Genomic DNA, 15,380 nt, shown 5'->3' with positions numbered 1-15,380 from the left:
TCATTGAAATTGGGCCTGTATACTTCTCTTTAGTAGCCTAGATTTCGAAAATAAGACCAAGACAACCTCAGCAGCCTAGCAAATGGCACATGATTAAACCAGCTCACAACTGTATAGTGAGTCCATCACATAGTGAAGATATCAAGCAATTTATCTGAATTCTCTAAGTTCCATTGCTTCCTCTTCAAAACGAGGCTAACCACCCCTTCCTCCATAAATACACTGATATCCTCATAAGCTGTTGGTAGAGAACGCGTCTCCCCTCTCCTGATGCTTGTTTCAGATTGAGGGGTAACTCTCCATTCATTGTCTTTGCATTCTTCAAACCCTGTCTCCTCCCAGAGGCCTGGAGGTTTCTGCTGGATAGTGCCACTGCTGCTGATTTGTGATGGTTTGTATATGCTTGGCAAAGGGAGTGGCACTATTTGGAGGTGTGGCCTTGTTGGAGTAGGTGTATCACTGTGGGTGTGGGCTTTAATACCTCCATCCTAGCTGCCTGGAAGTTAGTCTTTTAGCAGCCTTCAGATGAAGATGTAGGACTCTCAGTCTTGCCTGTACCATGCCTGCCTGTACTTTTCCATGCTCTCATCTTGATAATAATGGACTTTACCTCTGAATCTGTAAGCTCGTCCCAATTAAGTGTTGTCTATGACTGCCTTGGTCATGGTGTCTGTTCACAGCAGTAAGACCCTAAGACACTACTGAATAGGACTGCTAGTATCCTGACAAACTGAGATTGGAATCACCCCAAAATACTACTTTCTAAACATGTCCACATCCCCTTGTCCTATTTACCATCTATTCTCCCCTACCTTTGGATGATGGGCTAGAAGGGGGTCGAAGTGTTTGAGAATCCTTATTAAAAGTAGGTTTAAAAAAATATAAGCCTACAAGAAAATCTTAAGAGTCTTATTTTATCCCCCCACCCCAGTCTAAATACAGAAATAACATCATTTGGAGAGTTGGTTGGTTAGTGTGAGATGCTTTAATTCACATTATCACATAAAAGGCACATAAACTTTGGCTTGTCTCTATCTCCAGAAATAAATATTTTCATGGTCATTTTGAAAAGCTTAGGCAGCGAACTGAACTTTCCAGGCGACTCTTTAGATGTTAATATTCTCTTCTATCAATTCCTCATTTTCTTGATTCTAAAAGTGGATATGAAAACATAAATCAGATTTCAGGTCTTTTTAAAGAAAGTATAATGGTTAAGCTTTGTCAACTTGATGCATTCTGGAATCATCTGAGAAGAGAGTCTCAAGTAGGATTGTCTGCATTGCAGTGGCTTGTGGGCATGTCTACATGGCACTGCCTCAGTTAAGTTACTTGAGGAAGAGTCAGTCTGGTGTGTGCAGTTTTATTCCTTCTGCAGGGGGTCCTGAACTATTCAGGAGCAGAGAAATCAAATTGAGCACAGGCAAGTAAGTACGACGGTAAATGCGTATGTATTTATTTCTTCCTGCTCTTAAGTGTGGCAGTGATGGGAAGTTCTAGCCTTTACTTCCCATCAAAGCTGGATTCTAATGTAAAATTATGAGCTGAAATAAATTCCTTTCTTCTCCAAGTTGATGTTGTAGTCTGTCGCAACAACAGAAAGAAAACTAGAACACAAGGGTTTGATGGACAGAGGAGTGCTGGTGTGGGACCTGACACAGAGCAGAGGAGGCAAGCCTGGGACTCTTACAGTGGTCATTGTACATACTCCATCCTGAAGGACCAGAACAGGGGTCTCTTGATGGGCAGGGCTTTGAGGGGTTATCTTGCCATCTCAAGGAAAACCATGTTCTGGGATGATAGTGGTGGGAAGGAACATGGTAGTAGGCCTCAAACATAAGCAACATCTAACACTTGGGAATAAAAAACATCTACTCAAAAACACAGCTGGATGGGTTCGTGTATACATTCAACTGGCTGCTATTTCTGTCTTTCCTTAAACCCTCAGCTTCTCAATGCTTTTGCTTTAAAGAAGAAAGAAAGAATATCATGCAGTCATTAGCTTTCTGCCTCAAACTAGATTTCTCAAATACAAGAACTATAAGTGTGTGTGCCATTTAAAAAAAAACTGATGGACAAGCACCATTCTTTTTAAACAGGTACAAGAATACTAGCTTCCCTGGCTCTTTTCCATCTCTAAAATATGTCAAGAGGCTGAGTTCCATAAGCTTGGTTAGCTTGCCAAGTAAACTAAATTTACTTTATATTTTTACCTTTAACTGTTTTCTTTACATGATTTTTTAATTGAATTTTTCTTTTGCTATCCTAGGCCTAGATGGTTAGTGTGGAGCTTTCTGAGAAATTCAGTTTAGTCCAGGACAGAAGAGATTAGAATACTCTGCACTGCATTCATCAAAGACTGTGATTCTAGGGGCTAGCTGCTGCTTTCCAGACTGAATAATCCGAGATGCTTTGCAGAGGTAGTTGTAGAAGCTGTGGCAGCCTTTGAACCTGGCCAAATTCAGAACATGACAGAGGTAAAGGGGCTCAGATTTCAGCCATCATTATCCTTGCTGATGCTAGTGTGCTAATATGATTCAAGATAAATTCAAGATATTCTGCCATCTCTTGAATTTGTTAGTCATTTGTATAATATTTACACAAGAGTATGTTAGCAACCTATTATAGGCTTGGCAAAGAGAAATCTTCCTACTGAAATCTGTAAAATGATTAGTAGGTAAAGTCCTTCAGGATAAGAGAAATGTATTGGTAGTTTCCATAAATTGAAGACTTTCCTTTAAATTAATATGACTTGAAAACAGGGGCTCTCACTTACCTCTTTCTTACCATTGTCCTCTTCAGAGGTTTCATCCAATGTTTCAAAAGATTCTCCTGCAAAGGAAGAGAGTTACTCCATTCCTGGAGGTAGTCACACTTTTAAGTAGGTCATCTATGATCCCATTTGGGTTGCAGACACAAGGGATCTGTGATCTCGCACCAGTGGGATGAAAGGTCACTTCTCAAAGTGTGTCTAACAGGCTTTAATTGTAAAGATATGAAACAAGTGCTCAAGAGAAGTGAAAAGCTGAGAAAAAAGCTAGCATTTATGATTTTAATGTCCTTTAACACTACTATGTTAATATGTATTTGTGAATGCTTATGTTAGCAATGAGGACCCATGTGAAAGCCACACTTTCTTGGAGTTTTTAGTCGGCAGAGAGTACAGGTGAACAAACCTGGAACAAGGTTTGTGGTGAGATGATCACTTATGACTCATGGGGGGACAGGAGGGGGGGGGAAGAGGGAGAGAGGGAGACAGAGAGAGATGGGGAGATGGGGAGAGAGACAGAGAGAAAAAGAAATAGGACAGAGATACAGAAAGAGGGACAGAGACAGAGAGACAGAGACAGAGACAAAGAGAAATAGGACAGAGATACAGAAAGAGGGACAAAGGGACAGAGATAGACAGAGACAGAGAGAGATAGAAAGAGGGGAGAGAGAGAGAGAGAGAGAGAGAGAGAGAGAGAGAGAGAGAGAGAAGAAAGATATTGAAAAGCATGGTGCAGCAAGTCCTTGAATGGAGAGATATGGGGAAGGTTTGAAGGTCCCAGGTAGTAGAAACAGTACATGAAGTTGCCCAAGAATTAGAGACCACTAGGTCTTTTTTTCAGAGGCACCCAAAGGAACCATTGGTCATTTGGCTTTTCTAGGTTTGTGAGACTGAGGAGAAGAGATGGCAGCCACAGAGAGACAGATAGTATCAGCTCCAGGACCATCACCTGGAGAGGTGCTGGATCTTATGGTCAGTGTGTGATGACAGGATTTTATGTCTACAAAGATGTAAATATCTGGGAGCTAGAAAAATGTCTCAGAAGTTAAGAGCATGTATTGTTCTTCTAGAGTTTGGCCCCCAGCACCCATGTCGGGAAGTTCACAATGGCCCACAACTCCAGCTCCAGTGAGTTCTTATTCCCTGCTGGCCTTGGGCACCTACACACACATGCACAAGGCCACACCTAATTAAAGCATATATTAAAAAAATTTACATATACACCAATAAAGATAAAATTCACTTAGAATTAACAGTATAGTATTGGTAGTTTTGCTTGACATATACCACAGGGTTTTGTTTTGATTTTTTACATTGTATCATGAAAAGTTATTATTTTAATGATGATGTAATAATCAATCTTCTTGATTAAATTGTTAATTAAATAGTAATTTATTATACAGTTTCACTGACTCTACTATTTTATCTTTATAGTGATGCCCAATTATCTTTTTATACTTTTTTATATCTTTGTAGTTAATGTCTAGAAATCACATTATTTAATCAAAGTTTATAAAGTTTATTATTTTTAAAATCTCTATAATTTCATTAATTTATACTAGGACCAATAAAGTAAGAAAATATATCAGATTTACTATTCCTTTTTCATAAATGAGTCTCATATATATGCTTTAAAATCTCACTCTGATGGGTAGTCCTTGTAAACTTGGGTTTAAAAATCACCTAAGAGACATCTCTGAGTGTGTCTTTAAGGAAGTTTTTTGGACGGTTTAGCTGAGGAGGAACCACCCTGAGTATGATATCATCATCTCCTGGACTGGGGTCCTGGGCTGGGTAAAAAGAGAAAAACTCTTTTCTATCAAGCTGAGCAGCTCATTCGTGTGTCTCTCTCTGTTTCCTACAAAGAATACACAGTAACCAGAGCTTCTCACTCCCAAGGCCACCCACGGCCTCCCTGCTGTGATGAACTACATCCAACTGGGATAAGCCCTTGCTCCTTTAAGTTACTTCTTGTTAAGTATTTGGTCACAGCAATGAGGAAAATAATGAAAACAATCACTAATGAAGGAGATGAACTTGTAAACCTTCTATGTCATTCAACTGGTGAGGAATTGTAGTTCCTAAACAATCCTATTTGCTGTAGTATAGTTTTTATCATATGAAATTTGTTTAAAGAACAGGCTTTCTGCCAACACTATCCAGTGATTCATATGTCTGCCATTCAGAATGTAAACCGTATTTTATCTTGCTATTCATATACCTGACATTTTCTTTTGGGGGGAAGAGCTGACAATTCTGTCAATCATTTTTTTCATATTATTTTGGTAATTATGCAGGCTTATATTTATAGATGAAATATAAATATTTCTAAGTGTAACTCTGATATTGTATATTGGGATAATTGATTTCGGTTTTCATCAAAGGATAACTTGATTAGATGGAGGACACCCGAAAGGGCAGTTAATGAAGTACACTTCCGGTGTGCCTGTGAATACGTTTACAGAGAATAGACTAGTTCTGTAGGCATTCAAGTCCAAGAAACTAGACCTCAAGGTCTCTTTTACCAGGAGTAGTCAATTGTACCAATTATAGGCTTCTCCAAATGTCTTAGAGTCCAAGCAGAGCTTTATATACAATTTTGGCTTCTCTGTCCCATACAAATAGTGACTTACATCTTGATTGGATGCTTTAAACCACTGGACAATGAGAATAACAGAAGTTGGAATGTGGAGGGAGCAGGGAAAGGGGGGGTCCAAGAGGGATGTAAAGTTGCAGGTACCTAAGGGTACTTGAGTGCTAGTGTCTGTTTCCTGTTTCTTTCTCTTGCCTGGGGAGATGGGGTACCATCGTAGGTCTTGGTGTTTGGAATATATTGTCTTGGCTTCTTTTGGTCTCTCTTTGCCTCCTAGATACCATGAGGAGCAAGAAAACTCGCACCCCCTCAGGCTTCTGGTTCCATGATGTTATACACATTCTGTCTTCTATCTGCCATACAAACCTATGGCAACAGAGTAGGTAAAGAACAGACTGAAGTCTCTGACACCATGGACCCAAATGAAGTTCTCCTCCTTCATGTTTTTTTGTCATAGTGATGGGAAGTTTAACATGTCAAATATGGCAGCTAAAGGAGGTCCTCAATACGCTAGGCAGAATGCATGCACTTGTTCCTAAACGCAGGCATCACTATTTTATAAAAGGAACACAAATCCTTATAATCATGCCCAGTACCGCGAACTCACTTTCAGAATCTGGTTTCATCGAAATTCTTCGAGGTGGGATGTACTTTCTTACATTCCATCTGAATTTTCTTACAGCAATTGAAGTTTGAATAATCATCACTTTTGTGAAGTCTTCCATGCCTTGTATCTGAAAGTTAACATAATACATATTAATTTCTGGGTGGCTGTTATGTAATTACATGTTGCTCTGGAAAGCTGGTATACTAGGTCTTCAGCTTGCTGACTGCTGGAATGACCAACATCAGCCACTACACCTGGTTCTGCACATACACTTTTTCTGGGTGCATTTGGGCATATTATTTCACATAGACTTTATGATAACTACACTGATACAGTTTGCTTTCTTTTTTAATAGCCAAAGACCAAGCCACACCAAATATGCTGCTTCTTATTCTAACAGAGCATTTAAGACATATTTTCTTTGCTAAATATCAGAAATTGCCAGATTTTTGCCTTTTATATGATTAGTTATAGGTGAGTACTATTGATAATGCATCTTTAGGATGATGTATCCATTCTTAAGGATGTTTGGATAAGGATTAAACCTGGGGAACACTGTTGAGGGTGATCATTCCACAATAGCATTTATTGTAAGCATCATTTAATATCTTTTCCTTTTTTGAGCTATTAGTAGCTGGTAGGGCCATTCGACATTTTGATTGACAGCTGACGGACTCTACCTTATGTCTTGTAGTCTTGAATTTAGCTGTGCTAGACACACAGCTTCTGGTCTAGTAACTCCTGTGATCATTCAAAGAAAACTCCACTCTGGCTGCATGGACCAGTGCAGTCACAGCTCCTGTTCAGGTTTGTGTTCCAGCTGCCGTAGGAGACCTTACTCTGATGCTTTTTTTTTTTTTTTTTTTTTACTCTTTTTTTTTTTTTTTTTTTTTTTTTTACTCTGATGCTCTTAGCAACTTTCATCAGCTTTACAGCATCCCACTCCAGGTAAAATAAGCCTCTGTCAACTTGTGGTGGGTAACCATGCTCATCCTTTATCTTTTCTTACAGAGGGCAGGAAAGGGAGTCCTCCCCAAGTGACTCTGGGCAAAGCTTGTGTTTAGTCATAAAAGAATTATGATTGGTGCATATGAAAGGGCTGTCACTGGTAGAACTGGAAGACACACACACACACACACACACACACACACACACACACAGAGAGAGAGAGAGAGAGAGAGAGAGAGAGAGAGAGAGAGAGAACTGTGATTTGTATACTACAAGAGTACCATTGCTCTTTCTATGTAAACAAGCTATCTCTTAGTTTCTTAAAGGCAGCCTGGAAGGCCCCTTTCCTGTATATTCTCCCTTAGCATTGGAATGTTAGGTCTAAAATCTCTCTCCTACTTATGGTCTTATTTCAGATACAGCCAACAGAGGTAGCTGAGTAAAAAGTAATCAGGAACAAGGGAATTCTTGTTCTAGCAATGGTAGTAGCCACTTGTAAAAAAGGCCACTGAAAGGCTGTAAGGAGACCATAACATAGTATGTTATGTCATAGTGATGGGTGACTCCTGTACTGAGAATGCTGAGAACAGAGCACCTAAGGCAGAAACAGAAGCCATGGAGAAGGGCAGGCTGTGGTTGCTAGGAAACCAAGGATTATGGAGCAAAGAGTCCCTTTGAACTCCTAACAGTTTAAATAGCAAAGTGTTCATTTTTATATTTTTATATTTTATATTTATCTTCTGAGTTGGAACAAAATTGCTTCCACTTTATTTAGTGGGGCTTGTCAGGACCTTCTAGAGTACTGTTGATTTAGTCCTTCTGAAATGCATGAAGAAACTAGTGGGTTCTCTTTTCTTAGGTACCACTGCACTAAAATGTAATGGTGGCCAAAAATCCATACTGTTGTGTGTTTCGTTGTAACTGTGGCCAAAATTCTACTCCTTGGTGAGTTTTGTTGGCCTTGGCATTGTATGGAAAAAGCTTCTGGCTAGGTCATTGGGTGCGAAAGCCGTCCATGACCGCTGTTTAATTGAACGCACATGGCTGTGGGTAAATATAGGATAGTGGGCTGGAAGGAAGGAGAGGAGGAGGTGCAGGGCAGAAAGCCAGATCACAGTGGCAGGTTTTCTAAGATCAATGCGTTTTTGGTGTGATGCTTGTTTCTGTACCTGATGGCACGTCACAGGAATTAGGAAAGGCGCCTTATAAATTTTTCGCAGCTGGCAGTCCTCAGCAGATCCATGGATGAGGACAACGTGGGTTACCGTTTCGTCATAGATGTCAGTTTTCATGGACTTGGGGATGTCTCTTATGAAGGCATTGCAGAGTTTCAACTGCAGCTTGTAGTTCCAGTCCTTAAGGAGAAGCACAGGCTCATGACACTAGCTTACAGTCGCTTTCTGCCCCTATCTTTGTGCAGGTTTGCTTGGGGACAGGGGTGGGTGGGAAGAATTCAGGACCCCCTCTTACCTCAAAAGATAAGTGTTCTCGGATCTTTTGGGCAGTAATGGCAAGTCCGATTTTTTGCCACATTTTATGTTTCATGTTAGGACATCTTTTTTCAAAGCCTTCATACAAGTGGCTAATGGGAATAAAATATGTCTGGAAAAAGAGAAAACAGAAATTGAAAAATTTGTTTAAGTCCATGGCTGAAGAAATACCTGTCATGTCCATGCAGTGACAGTAAAGCTAAGAATTAAGATGGCATGTTGCAGCCCAGAAATCTCATAAAATGCATTTATTAGCTCAGGCTTGCAATCTTGAACAGACACAAGTCTAGAAAGCTCCATGGTCCAACAAGGACTTTTCAGCTTTTATTTTTTTATTTTTTTAAAACTATGCATTTCTGGGTGTGGTCTGGCATTGGCACATCTTGAAATTAAACCAAGCTAAACCCCAGTCGCTATCTTCCATAATTATTTTTATTCTTTTCTTTGGCCAGTAATAGCTATGTATGCTCACACATCAAGCTAATGAGCATGTCCTACACCTTACCAGCTTGCAAGGTTTTGTACTCAGGACATTACAAATCTAGTCCTTTAACTGTTTTGACATATACACTATTATTACTGCGTTCACCATGCAGTACAACAGAACATTAAAATACATCCTTCCAGTGAACTAAAGTGTACCCTTGACTAGCACCTTCCCTTTTCCCCTTGCCATACACTTCTGGTAACCACCCCTCTGTGCTTTCTGAGAGAAGTCTTCTGCTTTATATTCCATATGGAGAAGATAAAACCAAAAAATGTAGTATTTTTCTTTCTGTTCCTGGTTTCTAATATTTGCACAATCATCTTCAAGATCATTCACATTCCTGCAAAAATAGAATCTCATTCAGTAAAACATTTTATCACTTTAAGGAATGACAATTATGCTCTAAGTTAATTAATTTACACAGATGTCATGGGACACCTCCAGAAATCAGAGGGCAACTTGCAGTAGGTCCTGTCCTTCAATCAAGTGGGTTCCAGGGATGGGACTTCAGTCATCAGCCTTAGAGGCAAGCGCCTGTATCAATGAGCCCACCGTCTCTCCAGCCCATCATTCTTTTCAGAGACTGAATAGTATTCCACAGTACACATGTTTTCCTAAACCAAGAGTCAGTTGCTGGATGCAGTTTTCATGTCTTGACTTGCGAATGACACTGCAATAAACATGGATAAATGGGTGTCTCTCCACAGTCTGCTGATCCCTTCTTCGTTTAGATTTTTTACATTGATTTCCCCACTCCAGGCACATAGGCTGTCTTTCCAGCCTTTGGTGACCTTCTCAGTGCCTTTCATCAGTATTTTATTTTCACTGTGAAGATCTTTCCTTTCCCAGGGTAAACTTAATCCTTTGTAGTTATTTCAAGATTGCTCTTCTGACATCTATTTAAGATGGTTCGCTATTAGCATATAGTAACAGGACTTATTTTTGTATGTTACATCTTATGATCTTGTTGAGTTTGTTTGATAGTTCTACCATTTTCAGATGGTCTTGGGGCATATTCTCTGCCTGCGGTCATTTCACCGTCACTGACTGACCACATCCTTTCCTACCTGGATACCCTGTGTTTATTTTGTCCTCTTGATTTTTGTGACTCACACTCCAGTAGTCTGTTGAGTGAAAATGTGTGATAGGAGAAAGGGAGCTGTCAGCTTTTCCCTTTCATTATAACGTTAGCTTTGCACTAAGTATATGTGTGCATGCATGTATGTATATACACATGTATATGTACACAATCTGTCTTGATCTTGTTTGCTTATTGTCTTTCTATCCCTAACTTTTCAGACTATTGCTTATGAGTTGATGATGAATTTTATAAAGTGTTTATTTGTGATGGAGCTTGAGATTTTGCCTGTTGTGCTGTTGATGTGGTAGCGTATCACCTTGGCTGGCTTGTGTATCTTCAGTCATTTGAGCATACTTGAGATACATCATACTTGTGATGAAACATCTCTTTTCTGTGCTTTTGTGTTTGGGTTGCTAGCCTTGTTTTGAGAATTTCTCTTTCTGTGTTTGCCATGAATACTGCTCTGCAGCTTTCCTTAGTTTTGTTTCCTATTTTTCTGGTTCTTGGTTTCCTATCTTTCTGGCAAGTGTTCTTGCTTTTTTCTTTCCTTCCTTCTTTGGTGCTCTCTCACTTGACTTTCTCAATTCTTGTAAAGTTCATTCTGGAGGTGCTAAAATGGGTTTTTACATAGATGTGAAAATATCACTGCAGGGTTTGCCAGCATGCTGGCAGAAGCCACTGCAAGATTGCTTGTTTGGTTGCTTCTTTCCCCCTCCCTTTCTTTTCCCTTCCCTTCACACTTTCCTCTCCTACTACTCCCATCTCTCTTTTCTTGACAGGGTCTCTGTATATAGCTCAGGCCAGCTTCTAAGTCACAATCCATTTACCACCACACCCGGTTTTCTGTTTCCTTTCAAGCCTTAGATTCCCTTAGATTGTCCTTCTTACTGATTACACCATTTCTAGCATTCCCTTCCCCATGTTATTTTTAAACTGGCGTCTCAATCTGTATAGAGCAAATCTTAAACCTTCCACTTGACCATTCATTTCATGTGTATATTTTGCTGATGCCTTCCATCTCTCCTATGTTGAAGAGCAGTTTCTCTTTAATTACGTATGTTTTCTTCGAGTTCGTTGGCTCTATCTGTACTCGTTGCTTCAGTGACTTGTTAGCTCAATGCATCCTCTGGGCGATATTAACATTATTTTTTATACAATGCATCACTCCATCCTGACATCCATCATTGTTTAATGTTTCTTTGTATGTGTGAAAATTATAATCTCAAGAAAAAGCTTTCAAAATTTCATGATTCCTGATGACACACTGTAGAGATTACAGATTTCTCTCTATTCCTCTGAATTGCTGAGATTTGTTGCAGGGAGCTATTAATTATCTGATCACGGAGACTCAGTGAAGGCTGGCATTTATAATTTGCTTGGGTTAATCAATAGGTGGCTTTAGCTGGGTTTCAAACCAGAGTAACATGAAAGTAAGTTAAATTTGAAACTATCTCTACTCTGGATCTTATCAATGCTCCCCTCAGCATTGACACAGTGGATCTAGAGAAGGCAGTGCTCCCTCTCAGCATTGACAGAGTAGATTTAGAGATGCAGTGCTCCCTCTCAGCCTTCATACCGTAGATCTGGAGAAGGCAGGGCTCATGCACAGCATTGATGGGACAGATCAACAGAAGGCCACTTTATGTCCAGTCTTTGCTTTCATGGTCTGTTATTCCTGGTCCTTCAGTTGGATACTAGTAGTGTAAAATATCTCCTTTCTGACAACTAAACCTTACAAGTCCTTAAATTTTGGCAGTATTTGCTTTTGTTGTTATTTTTGTTTATTTGTTTTGACACAAGGTCTTGGTCTTTCTTTGTAGTTTTAGCTGGTCTATTATTTCAGCCATTTTATTGAATACAATTTCACAATTCATCAAACTCACCATCTTCCGTAGGGCTCTTGTTGCATGGTGACTGGAGAATTGTGGGAGGCAGGGACTCAGGGTGCATTTAAGGGCTGTCCTACTTTCTTTTCTGTTACTGTGATAAAATACTCTGACCACCACCCCCAAAACAAATCATCTGGTCAAAGAGGTGTCTTTAGCTTCTCATTCCAAGTAAGGGTCCATCATTTTGCATAAGGTATGCAGGAGCTCAAAGCAACTGGTCACATCCCATTCATGGTCAAGAGCAGAGAGAGAATAAACTCATCTTGCTAGCTTGCTCTTAGCTAAGCTCTCTCTCTCTTCCATTTTACTGTTTATAGTCCACTGGCTAGGGAACAGGGCTACTGACAATGGGCTCCATCTCCCATCAGATAAAAATCAATACAATCCCCTAGAGATACATTCACATGCCAGCCTATCAGGCCAGCCTGATGTAGGTCATTTCTAATTAAGACTCTATCTCTCTTCCCAGACTGTGTCAAATTGGCAGTTTCAAAATAACTGGTGCATGGCCAACCTTGTTGATTTCTCTTCTGAAGGCTTTCAGACTTATTTTGGACATGCCTGCTTATTGTGATGGAAAACAGTGTCCCATGAATTTGGTGAGGTTTTATACTTGGTTGTGATGGTTTGCTATGTATACAGTGCCTTTATAAATGCTTGCTGGTGTTTTTATTCAAATCCTAGGTATGCAGAATGTTACTAACTGTGCCACTACTTAAAGATACTTTTAAAATATAATAGATGTATTTATTCTACTTAAAAAAAAATCCATCTAAAGAGGTCTAAAAGGCTCAGTGAGTGATTAGGTAGCTGTCTAAAATCCATGCCTGAATTACCAGCCTCCAAATGATAATGATGATCTTGTGTGCGTGTGCATACATAGATATGAGCTCATACATGCATGCATGCATAAGCTTCACATTTCAATCACCTGCGACGGATACCTAGACAGTCTGTAACTCTTTCGAGTGACAAGCTTTATGCAGCTCAGTTGAAACCCTCTACCAAGGCTATGCTTCTTTCTCCCTGCTCCAGCCCACCTAATCTAAAATAGAAAGAAAAATATTGGCCCTTGAGTATTAATCCAGAGATAAAAACTCTACCCATCCACAACCCTTGGACTTGCAGGCCTCTTTCCCACTTATAAGAGTACCCTTTGTTTAAGAAACACAGGCTCCTGCTAAATTTCAGTTTCCTCCTTTACCACAGCCTTCTCAGTCTTATCTGCTCTATCCCTAAAATATATGGTAAATGTGTTTTCTATTAGCTAAACATCTTCACATTTGGAATACTTAAAGGTTCTTAGAGCCACACTTTAAAAAAAAGTCTCTTCATATAGGTCTGCTTATAAATGCATCATACACTTTACTCATATTGAAAAATTTCCAAATTGTCTCCAATATATCTCTTTGTACTTGGTTTATCTGAAGTAGAGCAAGTACACATGGGTGCTACGTCTCTTGTGTCCACTTGTCCTAATATTCTCTCTCTCTCTCTCTCTCTCTCTCTCTCTCTCTCTCTCTCTCTCTCTCTCTCTCTCTCTCTCTCTCTCTGTTCCTGTTCCCACTTAATGCCATTGACTTGTTAAAATGTCAGGTCATTCGTCCTCCAGAATGTCTCACATCGTAGATAAAGCAGATGATTCCCTCTTGGCTTCACTGTCTTGTTTGTCTCCGTGTGTTTCCTGGAAAACCATTTCCAGGTCATAGTTTTGCCTCCAGGTTTAAAGACCTTCTGCTTTTGTTTCTTCGCTGTGCTTTCATGGGTGAACATTATTCTTTTGGGGGCCAGTGGAAACCCCTGGTGCACTGATCATTTTTGTCCTCAGTCATGTCTCGAGTGGGAGGGAGGTTTTTTTTTTTTTTTTAATCCCCTCTGATCAGCTTTCCTACCAATACGTTCCAGTGCTGACCCTTCCTTATCTTACAATTTACATTCTTTTCTTTTTCTTGTCCTTTTTAAATAAAGACAATTTTTATTCTGATGAATTCACAAATTAAAAAACCACACAGCTAGATTAAAATCTTCATTTGGAGTAAGAATTTGCCAGACTTAAACTTTATATACATCTTAATAAAACAGCTCATATGGGCCAAACTTCCTGGTTAAATTCTTTCATTGTGGTAGGCACACTTTTGAAACTATTTTGCTAGGGCGTTATTGTTAGCATCAGAAGCTATTTACAGCTAGCCTCTGAATCCAGTGATGATGCCATCCCTAGGAGATTGGGACCCTCCTGCCTCTGTTGCCATGGCAACTGCACTCCCTTACCCTCTTCAATTGTGTGTGTCATCAGCTGGGTTACCTACATTAAGGTTCTGATAAAAGACAGAGACCCAACCCATTTTTCTCTCTTTCCTCTTGCTTGCTTCTTCCCCCCCTTTCAATAAAGGGCCTCTTTTGGTGGGAACTGTGCTGGTTCAGTGTGATCTGTCCAGAAACAAGGCATTTTCAACAAACAGTTATGCAAAGTATGTATCCATTGGTAAACAGTGAGTGTTTCTTTACCTTTCCTATTTAAAAACACACATGGCTACTGGCCCTTAGGCACATGCTAAGCACTAAAAACATTCTAAGTTTGATACAGCATCATGGCAGAGGAGCTGTTCTGACCTCCACAACAGTTTTGCAGGTGGCAGAATATTGCATCCGTTCTTTAGTCAGACAGTTTAACTCTCCTATTATCTCCCCGCTGAGCAGGTACTCTGTGTGGGGCAGTGGATGAATTTTAATCTCTGACTCTGCGGATACTCTTTCCATCTCCAGGTGTGGTTTTGACCTTTTAAGCTGTTAAGAAACAAGAGAGAAAAACACATACGCTGGTTAATTTATGTCACCCAAACTCCTTGCCATTTTCCTGCTTCAGGTTTAACAATTACACTGTATTTGCAGCATCCTGAAAATAGTTCCTCTTAAAATAAAGTTATTAAATGAGCAGTGACTTTCCCACAGAATATTCTGAAACAGGTAGCTCTTTTTGACTGCTCATCAAAGCCAACGTGTATCCATTTTAAATGGTTGAATCTTCCATTCATATAAACACACAAAGAGCCACAATTGATAAATTTACATCTTCAGAGATTGTTCTTTGTGTAGTTTCCTCTTAATTATCAAAAGAGAAGGGGAAGGAAGATGGGAGATGGGGGTGAGGCTGGGTCTCAGTGAGGAGGGGACCAGGAAGGGGCAGTGTTTGAAGAAAATAAATAGAAAGAAAGAAAGGTATAGCTTGGAAGGTAGCAGGTTGTTGGCCATGGTGTCTGGTTTTGAAAATCACCATTTTCATGCTAACTGCTCTCTTAAGAAAGGATCTCTTGGGAGCCTCTCTCTTCCCGGGTTTCTGGGACTTTCTAGTGGCTATTCCCAGTTGTCCATTCCCCACTGCCACATATCTCTATTCATTTTCCTGACCCTACGTACTTCTCTCCTGACCTTCCAATACCTGATCTTGTCCCCTCTCCCATTTTTTCATCTTCCTCCTATCTCTCTCCCAGGTCCCTCCCTCCCTCTACCTCCTATGA

The 15,380-nt window shown here is 39.9% G+C and overlaps 1 protein-coding gene across 4 annotated transcripts in view; it reads right to left on the bottom strand.

Annotated features, from left to right (window-relative positions):
* Nucleotides 1-966: 966 nt before the first annotated feature.
* Slc9c1 (solute carrier family 9, subfamily C (Na+-transporting carboxylic acid decarboxylase), member 1) overlaps nt 967-15,380 on the bottom strand; it is a 71,736-nt gene continuing 57,322 nt past the window's right edge. For all 4 annotated transcript variants that reach the window (NM_198106.4, XM_017316906.2, XM_017316905.2 and 1 more), the window contains 6 exons: nt 14,476-14,649; nt 8,386-8,517; nt 8,085-8,270; nt 5,968-6,094; nt 2,774-2,829; nt 967-1,151 (listed from right to left, as the gene is read on the bottom strand). In NM_198106.4, the coding sequence (NP_932774.3) occupies nt 1,107-1,151; nt 2,774-2,829; nt 5,968-6,094; nt 8,085-8,270; nt 8,386-8,517; nt 14,476-14,649 (720 nt within the window). In that variant the 3' untranslated portion in view covers nt 967-1,106. The remainder of the gene's footprint in view (nt 1,152-2,773; nt 2,830-5,967; nt 6,095-8,084; nt 8,271-8,385; nt 8,518-14,475; nt 14,650-15,380) is intronic.

This window comes from Mus musculus, chromosome 16 (genome assembly GCF_000001635.26).
Source record: "Mus musculus strain C57BL/6J chromosome 16, GRCm38.p6 C57BL/6J".
Taxonomy (NCBI): Eukaryota; Metazoa; Chordata; class Mammalia; order Rodentia; family Muridae; genus Mus; species Mus musculus.
Note: the sequence above shows the minus strand (reverse complement) of the source record. Positions and strands in the feature narration are given on the sequence as shown.